The 24726-nt window shown below is 39.1% G+C and overlaps 3 protein-coding genes across 10 annotated transcripts; 1 reads left to right on the forward strand and 2 right to left on the reverse strand.

The window, feature by feature from the left end:
* The first annotated feature begins 1124 nt into the window (after positions 1–1124).
* On the forward strand, positions 1125–11929 carry LOC131018158 (dynamin-related protein 3A-like). Its single transcript, XM_057946876.1, has 20 exons — positions 1125–1824; positions 2837–3119; positions 3239–3267; positions 3352–3453; positions 4672–4740; positions 4823–4882; positions 5320–5433; positions 5535–5583; positions 6265–6374; positions 6854–6946; positions 7067–7159; positions 7247–7384; positions 8164–8277; positions 8367–8462; positions 8558–8600; positions 9213–9361; positions 9439–9585; positions 10306–10358; positions 10662–10761; positions 11263–11929. The coding sequence occupies exons 1-20, from the start codon at positions 1447–1449 to the stop codon at positions 11533–11535; spliced, it is 2493 nt and encodes an 830-aa protein (XP_057802859.1). The 5' UTR covers positions 1125–1446; the 3' UTR covers positions 11536–11929.
* A 2136-nt stretch (positions 11930–14065) lies between these two features.
* On the reverse strand, positions 14066–18679 carry LOC131018163 (GATA transcription factor 19-like). 8 transcript variants are annotated; one of them, XM_057946894.1, is made up of 9 exons: positions 18039–18679; positions 17621–17707; positions 17375–17517; positions 16623–16721; positions 16145–16259; positions 15888–15959; positions 15679–15744; positions 14903–14980; positions 14066–14332 (listed from the first exon to the last, which is right to left on the reverse strand). In XM_057946894.1, the coding sequence occupies exons 1-9, from the start codon at positions 18300–18302 to the stop codon at positions 14276–14278; spliced, it is 981 nt and encodes a 326-aa protein (XP_057802877.1). In that variant the 5' UTR covers positions 18303–18679; the 3' UTR covers positions 14066–14275. The 8 variants fall into 8 exon arrangements, with proteins under 8 accessions (XP_057802877.1, XP_057802873.1, XP_057802888.1 ...); XM_057946890.1 differs by having other exon boundaries at positions 14066–14335; positions 18039–18501; XM_057946905.1 differs by having other exon boundaries at positions 14911–14980; positions 18039–18500.
* Positions 18680–21467: 2788 nt separating this feature from the next.
* LOC131005584 (uncharacterized) lies at positions 21468–23341 on the reverse strand. Its single transcript, XM_057932595.1, has 3 exons — positions 23185–23341; positions 22119–23125; positions 21468–21971 (listed from the first exon to the last, which is right to left on the reverse strand). Exons 1-3 carry the CDS (start codon positions 23339–23341, stop codon positions 21468–21470), a joined length of 1668 nt encoding a protein of 555 aa, XP_057788578.1.
* Positions 23342–24726: the final 1385 nt, after the last annotated feature.

A 24726-nucleotide genomic window follows, 5' to 3' on the forward strand; every position in this document is an offset into this window, starting at 1 on the left:
GGAGAAATAAGCATGACAACTGTGAGACTTGTGCGACCGCGAAGCTTTGGAGCACAGGCACTGGAATTGGGGCGCACTCGCCGGGAACTTAGGCCCAGGCGCGGAGAAAAATGAGCTCGGCCATTGGAACGACATCGCGGGCACAGGAGGTCGCGGTCATGGCTGCGGGCATGACCGTGGGGTCCTGGGCGCGCACTGTTTTTGTTTTGGTCCACCCTCGTTATAAGTTTGATTTTGGATCTGTTTTCGCCTACGAATTTGTATCGAGACGAACTACAATTCTTCTTAAGATCAACCAACTGAATTCGAACTCCATATTTGTCCACTTTTTAATCAATTAGAGCATCAAATCTCGAGACAACAAAATTAGCACTTAAGCTCAACGCAATCAATTATTGAGTGAACGAGACCAAACTATAAACCTATAACACACTTAAATACCTATAAAATCGTCACAAAATAGGACTAACCACATACATTTTCTATTACTTAACCATCAAGACAACATTTTATGTTATTTTAAAATGATATATTTTGCCTCTTCATTGTGCATTGGCTAGAGAGTAGTAGAGAGTGGTGTACCACCACCGCAGTATAGCTCCACCAAAATGTCCGCATCACTACCCTTCACCACAAATAGTCTCACATTCCATTTCAATTATCCATTTCCATTCTTCAAATAATACAATTATGAAAAAGCAAACCTTAATACAATATCATTAACCAATAAAAAAATATAACAATATTTTGAGAATATATATGAATATCTATACTTTAAAACGTTTTCAATCGAGCCACATCGCTTATTAAAATTGAGTCTTTGCATAAAGTTTTGTAATTATATGGTATCATATTTTTTGTAAAATTGAAAAATCAAAAGCGAATCTCAAATTCGCGTTCTTCAAATAAAAATAAATGTAAAATTGAGTTTTATTATTATTTTATACTTTCAATTTTGGATCATTGATGGGAAACAAACTCACTATATCATTATTTATGTTAAAATATGTCTCATACTCTGAATCGTGTTATAATTATATTTTTATATAAAAATAATTTAAAATATTGGAAAAAAATATTTACAGGTGAAACCGTGAAAGCATAAAAATAATTCAGAAGAAACTGGAAAGTAGAAGACTTGATTAGTTGATTTGATTACAAATATAAAAACCTAAACATGCCACCTCTGTTTCGCTCTCTATCGTGAGCGGTAGGGAACGTTCGCACATACACACGATTCCTGCTCTTCTTCTCTCTCTAAAACAAAAATTCAAACGCCTTCTCTCTCATCCACCTCCAGTCACACACACACGAACGCCTATCTAGGGTTTTCAGCTAAGCACTCGCGCGATCTCACACGCCAGATCTTAGTCCAAAAATTGAGATAATTCACGCAATTATTATACTTGATATTTCACCTTTCAATCACTTAAATCAGCCGACTCCATGGCGGAAGAACAATCGTCGGTGGCGGCGGCGAGCAACGCTACTGGTGCGGCGGCGGCGGCACTAGGACACTCAGTCATACCAATAGTGAATAAGCTACAAGACATCTTCTCGCAGCTTGGAAGCCAGTCGACAATCGAGCTGCCGCAGGTAGCGGTGGTGGGAAGCCAGAGCAGCGGCAAATCCAGCGTGTTGGAGGCGCTGGTTGGACGCGATTTCCTACCGCGTGGAAATGATATCTGCACGCGCCGCCCTCTCGTGCTGCAGCTGGTGCAGAGGAAAAGTAAGGGCGATGGAACTGACGACGAGTGGGGGGAGTTTTTGCATTTGCCTGGGAAGAAGTTCTTTGATTTCAATGATATCCGGAAGGAGATTCAGGTAATTTTCTAATATATTGTGTTCTTATCTTATCAAGCGCATCGTGTTTGTAAATGATTGTAAGTGAGTATCAGAAAGCCATAGCTAGTTTGTGCATAGGTATTGAAGACAGTTCAGCATCGAGTTAATCCTATGATTTTCAGGAACTTTAGTGAAGAAGCTACCTGTATAATGTATGGAAGAGATATGTTTATGTTTTGTGCCAAATTTCCAAGTTAACATAGTTTGTTGATACATGGATTAGACTTGAAACTAAGCACATAGGTTATTTGGGGTAGGGTGCTGGGGTCTGATCACACTAATTTTCGTGAAGCATGTTGGCAAGTTGATCTGAACTTAAGATACAAAAGTCTTGAAAACACTTAGGACGTAATATGGCCCAAACATTGCTTCACTGGAGAGATTAGCATGCATAAATATGTTTGTACAATGGATACAGGTTAGGGCTGAAATCAACTGACAATAACTAAAATACATGTGTAAACATTGTACTGAAACTTTAAGCAGATTATGTTTTCCATTAGTAATATGTTTAAGATCTAGGGGTGGTGAGTTGCTCTGTTTATGTTCTTTTGAAGAATAAATTGGATAATATTTTGAGAGGAGAGGAAAATTTTGGTGGCTAAACAGTTAAGTTCATGGGAAAAGATGGAAAATCCGAACATATTTTAAAACTTAAAACTACTTTTAGTGATTTTCTTTTCTCTTGTGAATTGCCTCAAAGTGTTAATATGAGTTCTTGTGTGTCAGTAATGCGTATCTGTGAATACTACTAGGCAAAATGCAATGCTCGTGATTTTACAATTCCACATTTCACTGGTGACTTGATGCTATTTTAATTTCTTCATTATGTCATAATTGCACCTAGGTGAGGCCTACTTTTTCTGGAATAGAAATGGTAATCAGGAATATGAAAGATTAGCTTCTATTTAGTTAACAATATATTTGTGTCACATTAAGGATATGGCCTTCACAGCTTCGTTCCAGTATTTGATCATCTTAAACATTGTAGGCTGAAACTGATAGAGAAGCTGGGGCAAACAAAGGTGTGTCGGACAAACAGATCCGTTTAAAGATTTTCTCCCCAAATGTTCTAGACATTGCACTTGTGGATCTACCTGGCTTAACTAAAGTTCCTGTTGGCGATCAGCCATCGGATATTGAAGCTCGCATTAGAACAATGATAATGTCATATATCAAGCGTCCAAGTTGCTTGATACTGGCTGTTACACCAGCAAATTCTGATCTGGCAAACTCAGATGCACTTCAAATGGCTGGAATGGCTGATCCTGATGGTACCTTATTCTTTCTATAATCATAGTTTTAAATGTCCTCCATATAGTCGATATCTAGCTTCTACTCTAGTGTTAGTATCTGGATTCTAGATTTCATGTTTTCAAGTTTGTACCTGCAGGTTATAGAACAATTGGTGTAATTACTAAGGTGAGGTTTAACTTCATAAATTGATTTAGTGAACCTAGTTAAATGTGCTTTTGTTCTTATGTGTGTGGCACTTTTTTGTTTCAGTTGGACATTATGGACAGGGGTACTGATGCTCGCAACTTTTTGCTTGGAAAAGTTATTCCACTTCGCCTTGGTTATGTAGGTGTTGTTAATCGTAGTCAAGAGGTGATTTTTCTTATTCTTACAGATCATTATGCTACCTGTTTCTACACAATATGATGTTCATTTAATTCCTTACGTTAAACCTTCAGAATTTTGTTATTGTGTCGTCATTGAGAGAAGATTTTGATATTCTTGTGTATTCCATTCATTTAGGTGGTGACTGAAGATGTTTTGTTAGGTTGAATTTTGGTTCCTATTTAATAAATGGTTAAGTTGATCTCATGCTTTCATGCTGTTTGTCCAGGTAGTCTGTTTGTACAGTTGATGGTGGGTGGCTTCTTTTCATTATTTTGTCTCCTGCAATCGGCTCTGGTGTTACTTTATCAATATTGATTTTAGATGGGATTTTTATGTTCTCAACTGACATTGTTTTTATCATAAATTCCATAAAAACATGTCAGTTGAGACATGAGATATGAAACTTTATGATAAAAACAATTTTGTTCTTCAATATAAGGAAATTTTTAGTTTTCCACAGAACTTTATATCTCATGTCTTTTTTTGGCTATCAAAACTATTATTTCAACTCTAATATGAAAATGGTAGGAACTATTGAGTTTTATTTGCCACAAGTGGATAAGTTTTTAGTTAGATCATATTGAAGAACAAAATTGTACTCCCTCCGTCCCCCAAATAAGTACCCAACTAAGAACGACACAGGTTTTAAGAAACCGATTGAGTTTGTGTGAATGGAATAAGAGACACTTTTATTGTGAGTGGGTTGTATGGGGCATACTTACCAAAAAAAGGAAATGAGTACTCATTTGGGGGATGGATTAAAAAGGAAATGGGTACTCATTTGGGGAACGGAGGGAGTATGCACTTAAGCGTCCCTTATTTCCCCGCATTATGAAATATTTGTCTGTAACTATGTCTATGGTATATGCCCCATTGGTGATTTGATTGGACTAAATTAATTGTCAGAAGGTTTATCTACACCCTTTAACTCAGATACTCAAAGTTGAACCATTGAATAATACTAGCGATTGTTGAGGATACTTTGCTACAAAGCAGATGCAGTATTTGTTGTTGATGTGATAGTTTACAGTTGGTCTAAGAATAGTATAAGTTTATAACTTATAGTGCCTCAGATGATTCCCAATGTCTAGAGAACAATTGTCAGGACTATAGATGTCAGAGAAAGAGTGAGACGTTGTATGTAAGATGCCAGATGGGTTTTGTGGGTGCAGTTTATGCCCTTGATGATTATTAATTGCGCAGGATATTCTGTTAAGTCGGAGCATCAAGGATGCACTTGTAGCAGAGGAGAAATTCTTTCGCAGTCGCCCAGTACGACCTTGATCTCTTCCACTAAGAACTGATTTCCCGATCTCATTCTTATTTTCAAACGACTCAAATATATGTTCTGCAGGTGTACAGTGATCTTGCTGACCGTTGTGGTGTACCTCAGTTGGCCAAGAAGTTGAACCAGGTATATAATGTTAGACTGTGTCCTATTCAAATATTATGTGACATTTGCTTATAGGTATCCTTGGAAGTACATCTATTTTCAACGTGTAGTTTCTGGATAACTGCTTATTCTATTCTAGACTCTAGTCTCTGTAGTTCGATTTCTTTTCACCTCTTTCTTCATCCTTGCATGGTCTTGTTACATACTAATTCACATGCATGCGTATTACCTGGGTCCCTGACAGAGGCATAGACATGGCAATGGAATGACTCAGTGCGTTCCCTTTAGTTTGCGATTTAGTTTACTGGTTGACCCTCATTATGATAAATCTGTCTTATTTAAAATGAAAAATGAGATATGCCACTATACTTTATAGCTTGAGATATGGTGCTTTACTAAAATTAACAGATACTTTTTGTGTTTCGGCTTGCTTGATATTGGCTTTGTTCTTGTTACAGATTCTTGTTCAACATATTAAGACCGTCCTTCCAGGATTGAAAACCCGCATTAGTGCCGCGCTTGTCTCTGTGGCAAAAGAGCATGCTAGCTATGGAGAAATTACTGAATCGAAGGTTTGTTTGTTTTCTTAATAATTGTGATTGGATCTTATTTATGGACTTGGTGCTATCCTGCCAATTATCTTGATCCTAACATTTGACCTTATGATGAACAGGCTGGCCAGGGAGCACTGCTGCTTAACATTCTTTCAAAATACTCAGAGGGTAAAGAATTCAACTGTTTAACTTATTAGATAAGTAGGTCATATAAGACACCATATTTCAGACCTTTGTCCCAGTCACTTCTCATCACCAATCATCCCCCTCAAGGGATTTTTGCACGAGCACTGCTTTTAAAATTTAATATCCCTGTATTTGAGGAGGCGAGCTAGAATGATCAAATATTACATAATTCAGATATCTGAACATTTTACTCTTCTAGACAAGCTTTGTCTTTCAACACTGACAATGACATTACTCGAGTGTTCCTGCTTGTATCTGAGGTCATGCTAAAATTTAAGATATTTACTTCTACTTGTTCTGTAGACATATCAACCACGCATGACAAGTACAGAAGTGCTCATTTATCTTCTACTATATTACTAATACATAGTAAACTAATTTGTATATTTCTTGTATGCACACTATGAGTTGATAATTAACTCAACTCCACATATTACATAAACGATTGACCTTATGGTAGCTGTACTGGCAGCATCTAGTGCTACTTGCCCCTAGTAGCAATTGTAGTCGTTCTTGTGTTTGTCTAAAAATGGAACAAGTGTGAAAATCTCCCACCTTTGATGATCCACATTTTTCCTTTTGCTGCATTCCTTGAAATCTTCACCCAACAAGATTTTATGTTGATGCTAGTTACCTGAGGAGTTTATACTCTGTTCAAAACAGCATTCTCTTCCATGATAGAAGGGAAAAATGAAGAGATGTCAACTTCTGAGCTATCCGGTGGAGCAAGAATCCATTACATTTTCCAACATATATTTGTTAAAAGCTTGGAGGTTTGTGATTCCTCTTGGGTCTTTCTGATATGTGCAGTTGAATTTGTAAATTAATTATGTTTGAGTTTGAGTTTATATGAATTTTGTTTCTAAGATGAAGGAAATATGAATATGATTGAGTTTTCTATACTTCAGTATTCCTTTGTTTTGTCAACTAGTAAAAACTGGAAGCTAATAATGTTGTGTACAAATTAGTGCAGATAAATATCAGAATAAAGTGATAAAAGGAAGACATGCTTGCTAAAAGACGAAACATGTTTAAATGTATCAGAGCTTGCATAATGCCCCATCCGTTGAAAAATATGCAAAAAATAGTTCGGAATTATGTTACTCTGCTGTTGAGATTGATGAACATGTATTTTTTTTCTGCAAGTTACTACTACCTTCTCTAAGTATTTTTTTCATACTTATGGATGTTTTATGTACAGTCAATTGCTTTGTATCTGCTTCTATTTGCTTAATCATTTCTCTTTCTGCAGGAAGTAGATCCTTGTGAGGATTTAACTGATGATGACATCCGTACGGCCATCCAAAATGCAACTGGCCCCAGGTCTGCATTGTTTGTACCGGAAGTAGGTCTTTGCTCCAACTTTCCTAGCTATTTGTGTTGTGTTTTACCAAGCGCTTCCATTTTTTTTATTCTCTTCTTTTTTATTATAACATTTTCATGCCAAATAATCTCAAACACGTAGGTTCCATTTGAGGTTCTTGTTAGAAGACAAATAGCTCGCTTGTTGGATCCCAGTCTTCAATGTGCTAGATTTATATATGATGAGTTACTGAAGGTATATATATACAAATTACCTTTTGAATTGGCCTATTATTGCCTTTTGTATTTTTAATTGAACATTTTATCTGGATGTTGTTTATAGATGAGCCATCGCTGTATGGTTAATGAATTGCAACGATTTCCAGTCCTGCGGAAGCGCATGGATGAGGTTATTGGTAATTTTTTGCGAGAAGGTCTTGAGCCGTCAGAGACAATGATCGGCCATATAATTGAAATGGAGGTGATATGCATCTGGATGTTTACCTTTTCTTTTTCATACCTTGTCATATTTTTTATTTCGCCGCATAAAATACTGATACTTCGTCTTTTCTCTCGCCTAAGGATTTGATACGGAATATTTTTTATTTTTCTTCAAATGATTGTGCTTACGCGATGAAATTGTTGTTTTTATTGCTTCTTTTGATGACCTGTGTGGTTTGATTTATTTCAAGTATAAACTGTCTTTTCATTGACGGTGTAGATATTCTGTTTAATACTATTATTCTGGCTGAAAAGTATTAGCTGCATAATTCAAACAATTGTTGGAATATGTGCTTGATGTTCAGGAGATGTGAATGTTGTTTATGTGACATGTGTTATTTCTACAGTCAATATTGCACTAGTTAGAACCAAATAATGTGGAAGGTTTTACCATAAACAATCTGATCTAGTAGTGGATCTTATGGTAGAAATGATTTCCAATCTAAGGTGATGTGGGATATATGAAGGGACTGAATCTTTTTAATATAAGGAGATAGTTAAACTTTTCCAGTCTAAGGTGATTTGGGAAATGGAGGGACTAAATCTTTTTAATATAAGGAGATAGTTAAACTTTTCCAGTCTAAGGTGATTTGGGAAATGGAGGGACTAAATCTTTTTAATATAAGGTGATAGTTGAACTTTTGCAGAATGCAGATTATATATTCTTTTTCACGAAACCTGTGCTTCATTTACTTTTGGAAATATGTTGGTTCGTTATTAAATTTATAAATGACTGAAACTTAACTATTCTATTTATAGATGGATTATATAAATACTTCCCATCCAAATTTTATTGGTGGAAGTAAGGCTGTAGAGACAGCGATGCAGCAGACCAAGTCATCCAGGATTGCCGCACCTGTTTCAAGGCAGAAGGTATATAATTTTTGTACTGATGAGTTACAGTTCCCTCCAATTCCTAACAATGTCATGTAGTTAATATATGGTTGGCATTCATCAATCAGGATGCAGGAGATTCAGATAAAGCACCAAACTCAGAGAAAAGTCTGAAGTCTCGTGCTATTCTTGCACGACAAGTTAATGGAATTGTTCCAGAGCAGGTGAGTTTTCTACTCGTGGAGCCGAATATTGTTTTTCCTTATTTTTTCAAAGTGATTGATTACTTTCTTTTTGTTGTTCTTTCCTCGGCAAAAAGGGTGCTCGGCCCGTTGCAGAATCAGACAAAAATGCTGCATCAGGTATATCTGTAATTTTATTTCTATATGTTTTTGCAGGGAAAATCTCTGTGTGACTGAAATCTGAAAATCTGATGAAACCATCTCCCTGAGAAGTAAGAAAATACTGCTGGAATCTTTGTCAGCTACCTTGTTTGTCCCACATCAACTTAGTAAAGATCCTGCCTTCAATATATAAGTTTGGATAACCCTCTCCCCTTATAAGGCCTTTTAAGGGGATGATGGGCCCAATTCTAATAGACTGCGAACAAAATCTGCTAGAATTCCCATCGTTGAATAACAAAAGTCCGTTAAGTTTGTTACTTGCACTCCCTCTTCCTATCACTTAAATGAAAGTACGAGACTGTGAGTCCTGCACGTGATTTCCAATTTACAGGAGCTGGGAAATGATGTTGAACCTTTGATTGTAAGAAGTGGTTCTTATCATAAGAATTGAATAAAAAATTAGAAAAAGGTTTCAACCTGAATTCTTGCGTTCTTTTTTAGAGGATCCAAGTTCTTATATCTTGAGAATATTTTTTTCGCTTGATAGATAGAAAGTTATTAAGTGGTTGCCATGCAATCTTCATGAATGATTATCATTATTAGATCTAACATTGTTACATATTCAAACAGTTAACAATGCTGGTTCATCTTGGGGAATATCTTCAATTTTTGGCGGCCATGATAATCGTACAACTACAAAAGAAAATTCGACAAGCAAACCATTCAGCGAACCTATTCAGACCATGGAACAGGGCGTCTCAATGATTCATTTGAGAGAGGTATATCCTCTTTGGTAATCAATTGCATTTTCGGAGATGTTTTCTATGCCATCTAACCCGCTTCTTTACTATTTAAGCCCCCTAGTGTATTGAGGCCCTTGGAAACCCACTCAGAACAAGAGGCTGTTGAGATTGTTATTACAAAGCTGTTGCTGAGATCATATTATGATATCGTACGGAAGAATATCGAGGATTCTGTGCCAAAGGCTATTATGCATTTTTTGGTATTCTAGTTTCTTTTTCTTAAAGGTTTCGTTCAATTTTTACCATTCCGTTATTTTCTGTTAAGAAATTGCTGTGACTTTATATCATAAGTGATGCGTGTATCACTCTGAACATGGAATTGTGTGTGTTTGGATCTGAGTGTTGAGTCTTTTTTAAGTCACTAAATCTCAGTCTTTTGACCATTTGGGGGTGGATTCTCATTGATGGAAAAGGGTGGAAAATAATTATTTTCCACTCCTTTTCACTTTTTTCAATGTTCTGTAGAGTTTATAATTTTCCTCAGTAAGGATGAATTTTTTTCCTAGGGCAGGTCTTTTCCTCCATTCACTCCTAGTGTGGATAATATTATCATGGAGGATTGATGTAATGAGGAAGGATTGGTGTGAAAAAATATTTTTGCCACCCTAAAGAAAATCGGATAAAAAAGGTGTTAAAATTTTCCCATCTTTTCTTATCCTTACTCTTCTCACGATAAATTAGCAACCAAAGAGAACACACCCTTAGACCTTAGACTAAAACCAAAGATCTTTGAATTCCTGGTTTGGATCTTTTCCTTAGAGATGCGGCTGCTGTATATGCAAGTAGTCTCATCTCTTCCAACTTCCATTATCCCTTTCTTTTCCAATCACTGCATATATTTATGTAACCTGTTTAAACAATGCATCTTAAGGTGTTCTTCCTCAATCATAACTGGATACACATGAATATTTCTCTTGCAGGTTCACCATACAAAAAGAGAGCTCCATAACGTTTTCATCAAAAAACTATACAGGTATGTTATGTTTCTGAAATATGGTACTTGTAGATGATGGAGAAGCAAAGTAGGATGAGAAAAATAAGGTGGAAGTTTGGCTTGTTGGTTTCAAAATCAAGAAATTGTAAATAAGCATTTTGCGAGAATGCCAGATAATGTAGTCTAGATTACCCTAATCGAAGAAAATTGGATGAGAAATTCAACAATACTCTTATTTCCCTTTCCATTCATTATTTCCCTGTATTAGCATGGATGCCCACTGTTGTGTGACCTTTGAATATGATAAATAGCTAATGCTTGATCTCAATTGTGTTTGAGCAGAGACAACTTGTTTGAAGAAATGTTACAGGAACCAGATGAGGTGGCCACAAAGAGGAAGCGTACCCGAGAGACACTTCGGGTCCTACAACAAGCATTCCGAGTAAGTCTTAGTGTGTAGCAGCTCGTAGATGATACTTATCTTTTAGACTTTATAGCTTGGGGTAGACATGAGAAAAAGAGTAGATCACCAATTTAAACAAGCTTTAGTTTCGGTTACATGTTAGTAGCACCATCCTATCCTGCCGAAGTGGATGTTCCTATCTTTAGGCACGATCAGCAGTTTCTCATTTAACGCCTTTCTTGCCTTTTCCCCCCATACCTTTTCAACTATAGCTGACAAAATTCCAAACTCTGAAGTTATTGGACCCTTGAACATAAATTTCCGGATGATGCATATCCCTGTGTCTCAACACTACCTATTAAAAACTTTTAACACAGAACATTATGTAATCAACTTTCAATAGATGCCCTAGTTTAGTATGCACGACCAGGTAGTGCTACATTTGGAGCCACAGATTTCTCTCTTATTTCCTCTATGAAATTTTCCAGTAGCACTGTAATTTTCTGATAGGTACCTTGATACCCTCTTTTTTGGCTGTAGACATTGGATGAACTGCCACTTGAAGCTGAGACAGTTGAGAGGGGCTACAGCTTGAGTACTGATCCAACAGGTCTTCCAAAGATCCATGGGCTTCCAACCTCATCTATATACAATGCTAGCAGTGGTTCCACTGAGCTATACGGTGCGTTGCCTAAAAACTCCAAGTCACGCAGGTCATCCAATTCTGGTGAGCTGCACTCACCTTACTATCCAGATACCAATGGTAGTGGACGCAGTTCAATGTCTGGTCTTTATCCAACAGCCGATTTTTAGGTTTGTGAAGAATGCTGCAAAAACCAGCTTCTGTCAAGTGATATGCAATCCTATTCTCTGGGTTATTTCTGTGGAGTCGGTATTCTTTATGTTAAATCAAGAACAACTAAATTGGCCACTCATATCTTAATTTTTTGCCCCCGTTCTATGTAAGTGACGGTTTTAGAAGTACGAGTATTTGTTTTTACAAAAAGCTTATAATAATAAAAAACAAATAGGAGGTGCTGCTATAGCGACTATATGGAGCTGTTTGGAGAACTCTAGTCCAACACAGTGGGTAACCTTTCTTTCTAGAATAAGGGTTGGTTGTGAAGTGCAATTTTTCTGACGAATCTTCAAGCGACTCTCTTATGTATAGTGTGCGTTTATATCAGTCTCATTCGTTTCTTTGTAATTTGTTTATTGTCTCCTCTCCTCGGTGGCAGATGAAAATTTCAAAATGTCTCTTTTTTGCAATCTATCTATGACAGCTTTGACTTGGATTTTTGCCTTGCCATAATTCCAATTTTTTTCAAGGGCTTGCGTGATTTGCTCAACTTTGGACTTCGTAGCCTGTCATTTTGCCATAGCAGTAGCACTGTTACTTTTCCTTTCTTCTATCTCCATTTTTTGCCAAAATTTATGGAATTCTAGGAGGATGATTACATATTTGATTCGGCACTCTCCAAGAATGGTCTTTTGAAAAAGAAGTGTATATTGGTCATCTATTAATCTATTAATTTATGAAAACACAATTTTTTAGTGACACTTGGTGACTTTTTGATTTTGTAATTATAACATCAATTGAAGGTAATTATTTTAAAAATTGGAGACAAATAAATCTACCATTTAGCGTCCCACAAAATGATGAGAGAGAAACTTGTCTTATTTGACCTAATTCTTTTTAGCACGATTATTTATATATTTATTGCAATGAGAATTGATTACTTAAATAAGAAAGTTGTCAAATCAAATGTGAAAATCCATAAAGGAAAGCAGGTTAAGTCAAGTAAGATGGAAGGAGTATTTTTATAAAATTTTAAATAATCATAACTTATTTGTTTTAAATCTATTTTTTGTTATTGTTACACTAAATTAAAGATTTTATCATGATTTTTAATTTAGGATTATTTGTGAGTAAATATGTGGACTTTTAATATTTTATAATTTTTCGTGAACTTTATTTTTTGAATCTAAACACATAAATTTGGTCCTCGTCTAATTTTTCCCATAAATTTGAATTAGCCTAATTACAACACATACTCATTGAGAAATAAGTCATGATAGAATTTTTGAATCCAAAGGTCGTATTAAAGCTTTCAAATTTTCTCGACACAACAAAAAAAATTGAATTAACATTTTAACCATAACAAATCGTAACACAAACTAATTGAGATATATGAGGGAAATAAATTTATTGGTAAAAAATGAATTTCGTGGGAAAAATTAGGAGAATACTGGAAAAACTAAAAAATGTTGAAAGTTCGTGTATTTTTTTTTTAAAAAAATTGTTATTCTTCAAAGAAAGAAAAAACACTCACACTCTAGCTCTCTAAATGACTCGAACCCCCGACCTATTCGTGTATTTACACACAAATAACCTTAATTAATTAATTAACATGTGTGCGCCACATAGACAATATCACTCCACCTAGAAAGCCAAATCGGTTACAATTCGATCAACATTTGAATCAGTTGAGCACAATAATCACTTGAAACTAATTAGAAATAAATTTGAATTATTTAAAGTTTTAAAGTAAAATTTTTTCCTCTGTGTTCTCTCCTCTTTTCCTTGATTTTATACTTTAATATATTGTTCAGTTTTTTCTAGAAAAATTAATGAAACATGTGTCATTTATATTGACATTGAATCTAATATATGTGTGTACAGATACATACCACTCCCTCTTTCCACAAAAAGTGTGTGGTGGAGTGAAGGACACGAGTTCTAATATAAAAGTTGAAAGATGTGATTTTAATGTTAAAGTGTAATAATAGACCTACCAAATTGTGAAAGTAAAATGCATCATAATTATGTGTTTGCTTGTTTTATCAAATAAAACAAAAAAGTATCTAAATTTAAAAATATAATAAAATAATGATGTATTATTATCAGCAAATATCTAAGTAGTATTATAGGAATAAATAACATATTTGCATAATAAGAGTTTAAAATTTTGGAGAAATTCACCAAAATTTGCTTATGTTTGAATTGTAGAGCATTTTTTAAAAATGTAATTAACTAAAGAAAGATAAAACACACTCACACTCTAACCCTCTAGGTGACTCGAACTCCCGACATAAGAAGAAATGTCTTACCAACAGACTGCGCTTCATCGCCAGTTTGTATTGTAGAGTATAATTTTTAGTAGTATTATAATGAAGAAAATAAAATGATATAATCACAACTTTTTTTTGCTAATATTTAACATAAAATTATACACATTTTGCTAATTATATTTAATATTTATACTTATTTATTAAAGATGTGACTTAATTTTGTGATTGCCGTGCATCGCACGAAAGAGCGTACAAACAAACGAGAAGGATATGACAGTTATTCTACGGTAGAATATATGATGTTTCAGGATAAATATGAATCAACAATATTTGTCCGGCGCTGAAAACGAAATAAAGTTTGGCCAAGCATTCGATGTTAGTAATTATGCGTCAAGAATAAGTAGTGTTTGATTACCATCTTATATCTGCAATATCTCTAAAATCAGCGTAACTCTGTACAGCTTCAAGTCATGTCAATTATTCAAGAACAAACCTGTTGGTCAAAGTTAGCTGTTCCACACACATTCGTCACTTCATCCTGCTAACCAAAAGCATTGATACGGATAAGTATAAATATTCATCTTCAATAAATTAGGCACTCTGAGATATGAGAACATAGATATGCAGATTAGAGGGAAATTCCCAAGTACAGAAATGTACATAAAATAAGGTCATAAATAATGGTCAAGTTTGGCAAGTTTTTTTCGACTATTTGTTAAACTTCTTGCAGGAACACAACCCACTTGACTTGACAACCAAATCATTATGCGACGACGTCAAAATTCACCATTTCATGAACGCAGCTTATGCAAATTAACATGCTAGATCCTCCTTCTACTCATTGTTGAACTTTTATGTGAGAATACATGCATGCAAACAGCATGAACAAAAGCTCAGTTCGCCACATCCAAGGTGCACCAAACAAGTGACAAAAGTAAAGTTTCCTGTGTACTAAAGTTTATACAGATAGGTCCTTTCCCCACAAGACTGGAAAAAACTAGAGAGGCAGAAAATGTTATGTGAGTAAAGGTCATTATAAACTAATATATGGTGAATTTCGCAAAGTCAGAAAATTAAGAAAAGAGAGAAATTTCCCAGGAACAGTCACCTGCTCACCAAGGTTTCGAGATGAATTCTCTATTCCGATTGATGAACCAGCAGTTCTTTCACTAATCTCCATCAACTCCTGAAAATTTTAGAAGATGATGAAATTGGATTAATCAAGAAATTGCTATCATCAGCCAACTGAAATAATCTGAATATCTTTCAATTGCAAATATCAACTGAACAAGCATTTCAGTAATACCATATTATCATTTCCGTTACTATGTTTTTCTAGTTTTTCAGGCCACAGTTATCAGGACTTAGAAAATATTTGTAGTTTTTTTTTTGGTTTCAACCAGCCAACGACTTAAATTTGATAACTATATGCAGGCAGACTATATTCATCATATGGTGCTGAAAACATTGGGATTTTAACTTTGAATTGACTATTTTTCAGGAAGGATTTCCAAACTCCCCTGTTTTGTCTGTTCAGGTTTCTATGTCCAACAAACTGAACAAACACGAAACATTGCTTGCACCTAATACTCTTCATTTTTTCCAAAATGTTCATCTAAACATACTTGCAGCAAGCAGACAAAAGTAAACGGAACGGCTTTTGACATCTTTCCACATGGAGCATTAGATAAATTTTCCTCTTTCCACATGGAGCATTAAATTTTCCTCCACAAAACACATATTAACATTAAGTTCTACACTTTTGTGGGAATTTTCAAGAGATTTGAGGCGCGGAAGCAAAAAGGGTTATATTAAACGAACATTAAGATATTTCTACAAGCCCAAGAGTTCAAATATTCAGGCTAACTGAACATATATTACTACCTCCTCATCTTGGTTGCAGTATGAATTAGCTGTTTCAGTAGCAGGAGGCTTGATTTCTAGAGGTTCCTGTCGGATGAATGCATAAGATGTTTTATCGTAAGTGATAAATCCCAAATATGAAAGTTAAAACACTAAGTTTTCTGCAAAACAGAAAAAATAACAGATAAAAGAGTTTTTCTGATGCATGTTAATGTGGAAATAGAACTCACAAGCACATCACATGCTGGTTCAGTTTGTTCGAATGTATGTCTACCTCCCTTCCCGAGATCTTTTAGATTACCCTAGAGACATTAAAGGCATTGATAAACCAATGTAAGATTGGGCAACCCAAAATATAAAGCAACATACAGAAGGAACAACATAAGGGAAGAAGAGAAGTGGTGTTGCAATAGCATGGATTTTTTTTCTAAATGACAATGCAGATTCAAGAAAGTATATTGATTGCCAGGGTCTCAAAAAGTAGCACCTTGTTTGCCCACATTAATCCACAAGCATTGCATAGAGTTCTTGGACCTTTTGGACCCCGACGCATTGCTGGAGTTGAAGTTTCGCAAATTCCACAATGTTGACATCGACGTAAACTAGTTCCAGGAAAAAAAGTCTTAATACCAAACAAGAAAGAGGAAAAAAATAAAGCAATTTGGTTCATCAACTCTGGTAATTCCTCATAAATCTCAAGTACTGGTCATTCATCAACTTTTACATGTTACATTAGTGCCCAACAGCTTGAGCACCATTTAGTTTCTACTCACAAGTCATAACCATGGGTGCTTACAAAGTTAGCCAGGCTAGATTTAAGCTCAGAGGGGAGACAGGTCAGAAGATCTAAACCTCATTATCTATCTGTAGGGAGGAATACCTAATACGACTAAATAAATCTAAACGTAAATCAGAATCAAACTAAGTAAACAGTTTTAGAAAGGTAGGGAAAGCTCCATACTCACACAGGTTCCGGTTGAGTGCTGTTTCCGGGATTCCAATTATCATGAGATATTTTGCACATATCCTTAACAGAAGCAAATTGGCCATTTTTCCGAAGCATCCTAATAGATATTCAATGAGGGAAAAAGAATTAACTATTGATGACGGAATTAGGTTCATCTTGCAGATCCAAAAGAAAATGCAGGTAACAGTTAACAGTAACAGCACATTCCACAAGATAAATAATTGGCAATAGTTTCGCACAAGTCACTGTACTATTTGAAACTCAGGATACATTTTAAGACAACATAAACCGAATTGAACAATTTCCACTCTGATTTATATAGTCATCAACCATATTAACTTATACAAACAATTCTATTCGGGATGAAATCATACTAACCTCACTACTAAAAATATTTATCAAGTAAAAGTGGATTCCTGTTTGAAATCTACACATTTGACACAAGGGATTTGGGCCCTACACTCCTACTCGCAACTTCAGGAAACATGGTAAGAACGGATTTCACCAGAACAATAACAGAAGCCAAACAAAACATCTACTCCTCCACCTATTTTAGGCAGTAAAATGTCATGTCCATACAGGCACCATACTATTCAATATGACCAATATGTGGTGATGAGTAGGAGACATGTTTCAGACATAAAACACACATACAACAGCTACCATTCCATTGTATACTTGTCAGGAAAATTTATGATTATTCAGTAGTAACCTTACACAAAAGTCAGACTAGTTCAAAACTAAAATTACCTCTGAGCAACTTCTTTCCGGCAAGTGTACCTAATCTTCTTATCAAAGCATCTCTCTTTCCGCTTCTCACGAAACCTCTCTAATGATGCAATCCTCCGAGAAACAGTAGGCTGGCTTGAATCATCATCCACACCGACCACACCCTATTGGCCCAGTTCACACATCACACATAATTCATGTTTCAGCCTTAAAAAGACAACACCAAAAATCTTACGGAAGTCATACCTATAGTTATATTTGCAGTACCTTATCACTTATTTGTAATAGAAATTCAGTGTTGGGAATGCCGGTTGGCATTTCCCGACCTCCCAAGAGCAACAACACTTCTTGCACCTAAAAATTAAATCATTTATGAAAACTTATTACATAATTTACTTCCAAATAACACCACAGATATCTTCAACAAGCCGGAAGAAATTCCAGGAACAACACACTGAAACTGCAAATTCGACAAAACCGCATAAACACTTTACAAAAGAACGTAAAATATAATGCAACTTCAGTAATTGATAATCTGTCTATGTAAAATCTACTAACTAAAGAAACACCGATTCAGCGGATTTAGTGAAATGATCGGACCGCATAAAACTGAAATATCATAAAAGGTTAATAATTTATCGAGTAAATATAATTAACAGAGGTACTATTGAAGAAATAAATGAACCTGTTCCGGAGTAACAGCAGGAAACACGTAGACTTCGCCTTCGAAAGAAATGGTGAGCTCACTACACCTGGACGCCGACAGCCGCTGCTGCGAGGATTGACTATTTACTGGAGTCGCAGCTATGGGCGTGGACATCTCCTCCGCACTGATCATCGTGTCATCGCCCCCGCCGCTTATGTCATCAGCGTCGAATCCTCCGCCATTTTCATGCACTCTTATAGGCATGCTCGCATTCTCAAACGGCATCCCCTTCCCAGCATCCATGCGCGAGTGCAGTTCACAGCACGCAAGAAAGGAAACAGAAGCGAAATTGAAAACCCTAGACGGCGCAAGAATTAGTGATTTTTTAAAGAAAGATTAAGCGAGTGAAATAGTGAAGATTTAGGTGGTAATTAGCGATTAATGTTTTGGGCTGTGGATATAGACAAAAAAGGGGGACTGAAAATGGTTGGAAACGAAGGGAGTCTGTGGGGGAGATAGAATCAGAGCCGTTGCTCGATCCGAATTAGTACACGTGTAGCGTGAGGATTACGCTGCGTGGGGTCCAGTTTAGGGAGGGTTTCGATCACGTGGGGTCGTCTTTTGCTGTGTTTGGTTCACGTGGCACCTGGATATCAAACGGTGAAAATTTTAGCTGTTATGTTTCCTATTCTGTGCAAACCAGCATTTTGTATTCTTTGTTAACGGCGGTTAAGGTATTTGGCTGCTGCGTTTCAGCCGATAACTAAGATGTTCAGTTTCATACTCCAAAATCGTTATCGTTCTTATATTATGGTATCGACATTTTAATTTTGCTGAAGTATCACATAATAAATTTCAATACGTAAAGGTAATTATTATTGTAATTGTAATCTTGATCAAATTTCAAAATATTGAAAATCAATATGTTAGTTAACCAAAACAAGATTTCCTCAAAGAAAGAAAGAAGATACTGTTATTGATAGGTTGATAGATAAGAGGCAGCTTCGAGTGTGCCTTACTCCAGTGAGAGAGAATAATCAAATGAAGAGGAAGACAATTTTCATTCAAGGATATCTTCACTCTGATACAAGGTACTGTTATATAACCAAAAGGGGCGACAAGCCCGTTGTCTCTGCCACTAACAACCATACACTGAAAAGAAAGAGTAACCTAGGGGAGGGAGGGGACCATCTACTGAAGATCCTATCCTTAACTCATAACGTAGTCTCTGAAACGTGAGGGCAAGGCTTTCTTGCGTGCGGGCTTCTCTTCAGCAGTTGGGCCTTCCTTGTTTGGATCATCTTCTCCAACATCTTCTATGGTAATATCGTTCTCGAGTCCAGCTTCCTTGGGTCCAGTGGTTGTAACATTCCCTTCTCCTTCACCAAGAACCTTGTCCTCAAGGTTCAAGTCAGGACTGCCGCGCAGGATATCCGCCTTATCTTCCCACGTCGCGCATTCCGGTGGCTCTCCCTGCCATTGCACCAGCACTTGCTTCTGAGACCCATTTGCAGCGAGGATTTCTCGTTCCCCACAGATTGCCAAGGGATGGGGTACCGGACGGGAATCAATAGAGTCACTGGGAAGAGTGCACACCGGCAGACCATCGTTCCCCACAAACGGCCGGAGCTTGGACACGTGAAACACCGGGTGTATACGGCTGGAATCAGGAAGGTCCAGACGGTAGGCCACGTTCCCCACACGAGCGTTGATCACAAAGGGGCCGTAGTACCGCTGAGCTAATTTGGGAGGGCGACGTCCACGGATCGAGACCTGTCGATAAGGCTATAGGCGCACCAGAACCTTATCGCCCACCTGAAACTCAAGGTCGCGGCGATGGCGGTTGGCTTGTTGTTTCATACGAAACTGAGTGCGTCGGAGATTCTCCTTGAGCTGCTGGAGCACAGAGTCACGTTGTTGGAGCAATTCATCAAGCGCTTGTATATTGGAGGTACCGGCGGTATACTGAGGTATCATCTGAGGTTGACGACCAAACAGGGCTTCGTAAGGTGTCATGCGTATACTTTGGCTGTAGGATGTATTAAGGGCGTACTCGGGTCATCCTAAGTGAGCTGCCCAAGAGTTCGGTTGATCCAAAGTGAAAGACCGGAGATATTGTTCCACCGAGCGGTTAGTCACCTCCGTCTGGCCATCGGTTTGTGGATGAAACGCCGTGCTGTGCCGTAGCGATGTGCCACTGAGCTTGAACAGCTGCTGCCAGAAGGTACTAAGGAAGATCGAGTCGCGGTCCGAAGTAATGGAAGAGGGAAATCCGTGAATTTTCACCACCATCTCAAAGAAAAGTGCAGCTGTCTTGATCGCCGTAAATCCCATCGGCAGCGACCCGAAATGGGAGAACTTAGTCAAGCGATCAACTACTACCAAAATCACCGTGAAACCTCTGCTAGGGGGAAGACCCGTAATAAAATCCATCGTCACATCCTCCCACACTTTGTTCGGGATGGGAAGCGGCTGCAATAGTCCAGCGGGAGGAAGGGTGGAATACTTCGTTTTCTGACAAGTGACACAGGAAGCAACGAAGTCCTTGACAGCGGCGCGCATTCGGGGCCAGTAGAAGCTCGCGGCCAACCTGACCAGGGTGCGTTTCACCCCTCTGTGCCCTGCCATTGGGGTGGCATGCGCCTCATGGAGGAGTCGGGGAATGAGCTGCGATGTCTGGCTCGCATACATCCGGTGCTTTAGTCGGAGAATTCCATTAGCAAGAGAGTACTCAGTCCCTAATTCGCCCAACAAGAATCTGCGATTGAGCTCGCGAAGGTCATCACAAGTGGAATTTTCGTGCCGGAGCATGTCTAACACCTCTGAAACTGGCGCGCTCTGAATGAAAGAGATGAGAGCAGGGGAATCCCGGAGGTCCTCGGGTTCCTTTCCTGGTTGACGAGAGAGAGCGTCGGCGGCTAAGTTTGATGCACCAGTGCGATATTCCACGCGAAAGTGAAACCCCAATAGTTTGCGAACAAACTTCTGTTGCTCGGGAGTCTGTATAGTCTGCTGGAGCAACTCTCAAATACTCTGCTGATCCGTCCGCACGATGAAGAATCTGCCAAGCAAATACTGTCGCCATTTATGCACGGACTCCACAATGGCGAGTAATTCCTTAGAGTATACCGATGTGACTTGCAAGCGCGGACAGAGCTTCTTGCTGAAATATGCGATGGGCTGCTCTCCTTGCATTAGGACTGCTCATATCCCTGTGTCAGAAGCATCGGATTCCACTATGAAGGGAATAGAAAAATCGGGCAAACGGAGCACCGGGGTGGTGGATAACGCCGTCTTGAAAAGCTCGAATGCCTTATCAGCCTCCGGCGACCAGTGGAAGGCACCCGCTCGTAAGAGATCAGTCAAGGGAGCTGCAATCCCCGCATAGTGGCGGACGAATCTCCGGTAGTAGCCGGTTAGCCCCAAAAAGCCTCGTAACTATTTAAGGGTTTTGGGTGGAGGCCAAGACTACATTGCGTCAACCTTCTCCGGGTCAGCGCGAACTCCGCTCTCAGACACTATATGCCCCAAGTAAGCCACAGAAGCCTGCCCGAACACGCATTTCGATCCCTTCAAAACAAAGGCCTGGTCACTGAGCCGGGAAAGAACTTGTTGTAGGTGATGAACGTGCTCCTCCAACGAGTTGTTGTAAATTAGTATATCATCAAAAAAAACCACAACAAATTGGTGCAAGAAAAGGGCGAATAACCGATTCATGGTCGCTTGGAAAGTGGACGGAGCGTTGCAAAGGCCGAATGGCATAACGAGGAACTCGAAATGGCCGTCCGTAGTGCGGAAAGCAGTCTTGGCAATGTCCCTGGGATGCGCGTGAATCTGATGGTAGCCGGCGTGAAGATCTAGATTGGTGAAAATGCACGCCTTTCCGAGGTCATCCAATAGTTCATCAATCGTGGGAATAGGGAAATTGTCCTTCACGGTGACTGCGTTGAGCGCCCGGTAGTCGATGCAAAACTAAAAAGTGTCGTCTTTCTTCCGGACCAAGAGCACCGGTGAGGAGAAAGGTGATTGACTAGGGCAGATCGTGCCCTGCTCGAGCATCTCAGCCACCAATTTAGCCATTTACTCCTTCTGAAATTGGGGGTAACGGTAGGGTCGTACATTCACCGGTGATGTGTTGGGTTGCAGGTGTATTCGGTGATCAATTGGCCGGTGCGGAGGTAGTCCCGACGGCGGGGAGAACAGGTGCTGAAATTGGGAGATGAGGTGGGCGAGGACTGGAGGTGTGGAGTCTGGAACCTCAAAGTGACCCATCATAGAAGGCCCATTAGGGTCGGATCGGGCCAAGATGTAAATGGCGTAACCCCTAGCAATCTCATGGGCCTGGGCCCCTGAACGTAGCTGAGCAAAAGCAATGGGCTGAATGTGAACAGTAGGGTCACCTGTGAGGGTGATGGGAGCGTCGTCACGGGAAAACGTCATGGTTTGGGACACATAATCGTGAGTAACCGGCCCTAACGTTTGGAGCCATTGGATCCCCAGAACCACGGCCGGACCGGCGATGGCGAGGATGTGGAGATCGACCGAGAGAGTATGGCCCTGGACAACAGTGGGAACAGTAGGACAAAGCCGCGAGCAAGTAAGATAATCGCCGTTCCCAACATAGACCCGGAACGACGGCACCTCTGTAGTGTGGAGTTTGAGAGAGACGACGTCAGTTGGTTGAATGAAGTTGTGGGTGCTGCCGCTATCTACTAAAATACGGACGGGGCGGAGCTGAATGGCTCCCAAGAGATGTAGCGCGCGAGGTCGAGTCAACCCAGAGAGGGTATGTAAACTGGAGACATCCCCACAAATCAAGGAATCGGGGATAGATTCCGATGGAGGCGATTCGTCCGACGGTGGCGGGTCCGGTATTTCCTCAAAAGTGCCATCGTCGTCAGTGCCCAAAAGACCATAAAAACGGCTCCGACAGCGATGGGTAGAAGACCACTTTTGGTCACAATTGTAGCAGATTCCCTTTTCCCGTTTGTCACGGAGCTCCTGTGGAGACAACCGGCGAATGGGTAGACTAGGTCCCGGGGGAAAGTCAAGAGCAGCGGCGTTGAAGGAGGTTTGTGTTGGTTCGCCGGAACACCAGTGGCCACCGATGATGAAGCGGAAGGGGTCTGTGAGTGTGGAACAGAGGAAATGGGAGTAGCGCAGATCGATGAACGCGAACTCCAACGTTGGTCCCCACGAGCCTCATAAGCACGTGCCAGAGCAAAGGCCTCCATAAGCGTGGCAGGCTTAGCGAAGGAAAGTTCATAGCGGACGTCGGGTTTCAGTCCAGTCACGAAGAAGCTGATTAAGAGGGATTCCGACACCCCTGTTACTTTGTTCATGAGTTCTTCAAACTCCGCTTGGAATTCACTCACCGTAGTTTTTTGAGTCAGTTTCGACAAGGCGCCTGAGGATCTTCGTAGAGTGACTCCCCGAACCGGTGACGAAGGCTATAGAGGAAGACAGGCCATGTCGAGAGGAGTTGATTGGACTTCATCCATTGAAACCAAGACGCCGCGCGGCCTTCCATATGGAAGGAAACGATGCGAAGGCGGTGGTCCTCCGGTGTTTTGTGGTAGTCGAAAAACTCTTCCACCCGGAAAATCCATCTGGTCGGATCGGATCCATCGAAACGGGGAACCTCCATCTTCATGGAGCGCAGTAGCGGCGGATCGCCCGGAGGGGGAGAGGTGTGATGACCCCCCGAAGAACCGGTATGAGATGCAAAGCGAGAATCCACCGAAACCATGAACTGCTGGAGGATGTCGTTGGTCTCAGCCACAGCGGTATTGGTGGCGGTAAGCTTCTCAGAGGAAGTCGAGATATGGGCCGATAGCTGGGTTTTCAGAGCTTTGAGTTCGGCGAGAATATCAGAGGTAGACATGAGACAATGAAAGCACCAAAAATGATAGGTTGACAGATAAGAGACAGCTTCGAGTGTGCCTTACTCCAGTGAGAGAGAATAATCAAATGAAGAGAAAGACAATTTTCATTCAAGGATATCCTCACTCTGATAGAAGGTACTGTTATATAACCAAAAGGGGCGACAAGCCCGTTGTCTCTGCCACTAACAACCATACACTGAAAAGAAAGAGTAACCTAGGGGAGGGAGGGGACCATCTACTGAAGATCTTATCCTTAATTCATAACGTAGTCTCTGAAACGTGAGGGCAATGCTTTCTTGCGTGCGGGCTTCTCTTCAGCAGTTGGGCCTTCCTTGTTTGGGCCATCTTCTCCAACATCTCTTATGGTAATATCGTTCTCGAGTCCAGCTTCCTTGGGTCCAGTGGTTGTAACAGTTATTTATTAAAGACCAAAATTTAAGTATATTTATATACACATTAACTCCTTGAATCTGCATAAGAATATGATGTTTATCTTTTATCTCCTATTCAACGTGGATATTTGATTTACGTGAATAAGGGTCATGATTAATATTTAATTCTCAGCTAAAATTATGGTTCTTATCTGATTCCTCTCGTCCTTTAGTTAGATCACGTAGATTCTCTTTTTCTAATATATAGATCTAAATTTTGATCACACTTAGGCTATGTTTATCCCCAACCATCCAATCATCTTCAATATTTAATTAATTTCTCTCTCTTCCACATCACTATATTTATCCCAATCCAACCACCTCTATTTTTGTTAATTTATCAATGACCACCCCAACCACCCAACCACAACATTATATATAATTATTTTATTATTATTATTATTATTTTTA

Source organism: Salvia miltiorrhiza, chromosome 1, assembly GCF_028751815.1.
Source record: "Salvia miltiorrhiza cultivar Shanhuang (shh) chromosome 1, IMPLAD_Smil_shh, whole genome shotgun sequence".
NCBI classification, from domain to species: domain Eukaryota; kingdom Viridiplantae; phylum Streptophyta; class Magnoliopsida; order Lamiales; family Lamiaceae; genus Salvia; species Salvia miltiorrhiza.

What these genes read in the sequence shown, in the direction of transcription:
- LOC131018158 (XM_057946876.1), top strand. Translation starts at nt 1,447, where the DNA reads ATGGCGGAAGAACAATCGTCGGTGGCGGCGGCGAGCAACGCTACTGGT. An exon ending in TGGAATGGCTGATCCTGATG is followed by an intron (nt 3,120 to 3,238) that starts GTACCTTATTCT and finishes TTGTACCTGCAG; the next exon opens with GTTATAGAACAATTGGTGTA. An exon ending in AGACAAAAATGCTGCATCAG is followed by an intron (nt 8,601 to 9,212) that starts GTATATCTGTAA and finishes ATATTCAAACAG; the next exon opens with TTAACAATGCTGGTTCATCT.
- LOC131018163 (XM_057946883.1), bottom strand. Translation starts at nt 18,302, where the DNA reads ATGGATGCTGGGAAGGGGATGCCGTTTGAGAATGCGAGCATGCCTATA. An exon ending in TATTACAAATAAGTGATAAG is followed by an intron (nt 17,518 to 17,620) that starts GTACTGCAAATA and finishes CTGGGCCAATAG; the next exon opens with GGTGTGGTCGGTGTGGATGA. An exon ending in AGCACTCAACCGGAACCTGT is followed by an intron (nt 16,260 to 16,622) that starts GTGAGTATGGAG and finishes TCCTGGAACTAG; the next exon opens with TTTACGTCGATGTCAACATT.
- LOC131005584 (XM_057932595.1), bottom strand. Translation starts at nt 23,341, where the DNA reads ATGAACAAAGTAACAGGGGTGTCGGAATCCCTCTTAATCAGCTTCTTC. An exon ending in TGAGGCTCGTGGGGACCAAC is followed by an intron (nt 23,126 to 23,184) that starts GTTGGAGTTCGC and finishes CCACACTCACAG; the next exon opens with ACCCCTTCCGCTTCATCATC. An exon ending in CCAACACATCACCGGTGAAT is followed by an intron (nt 21,972 to 22,118) that starts GTACGACCCTAC and finishes GACACTTTTTAG; the next exon opens with TTTTGCATCGACTACCGGGC.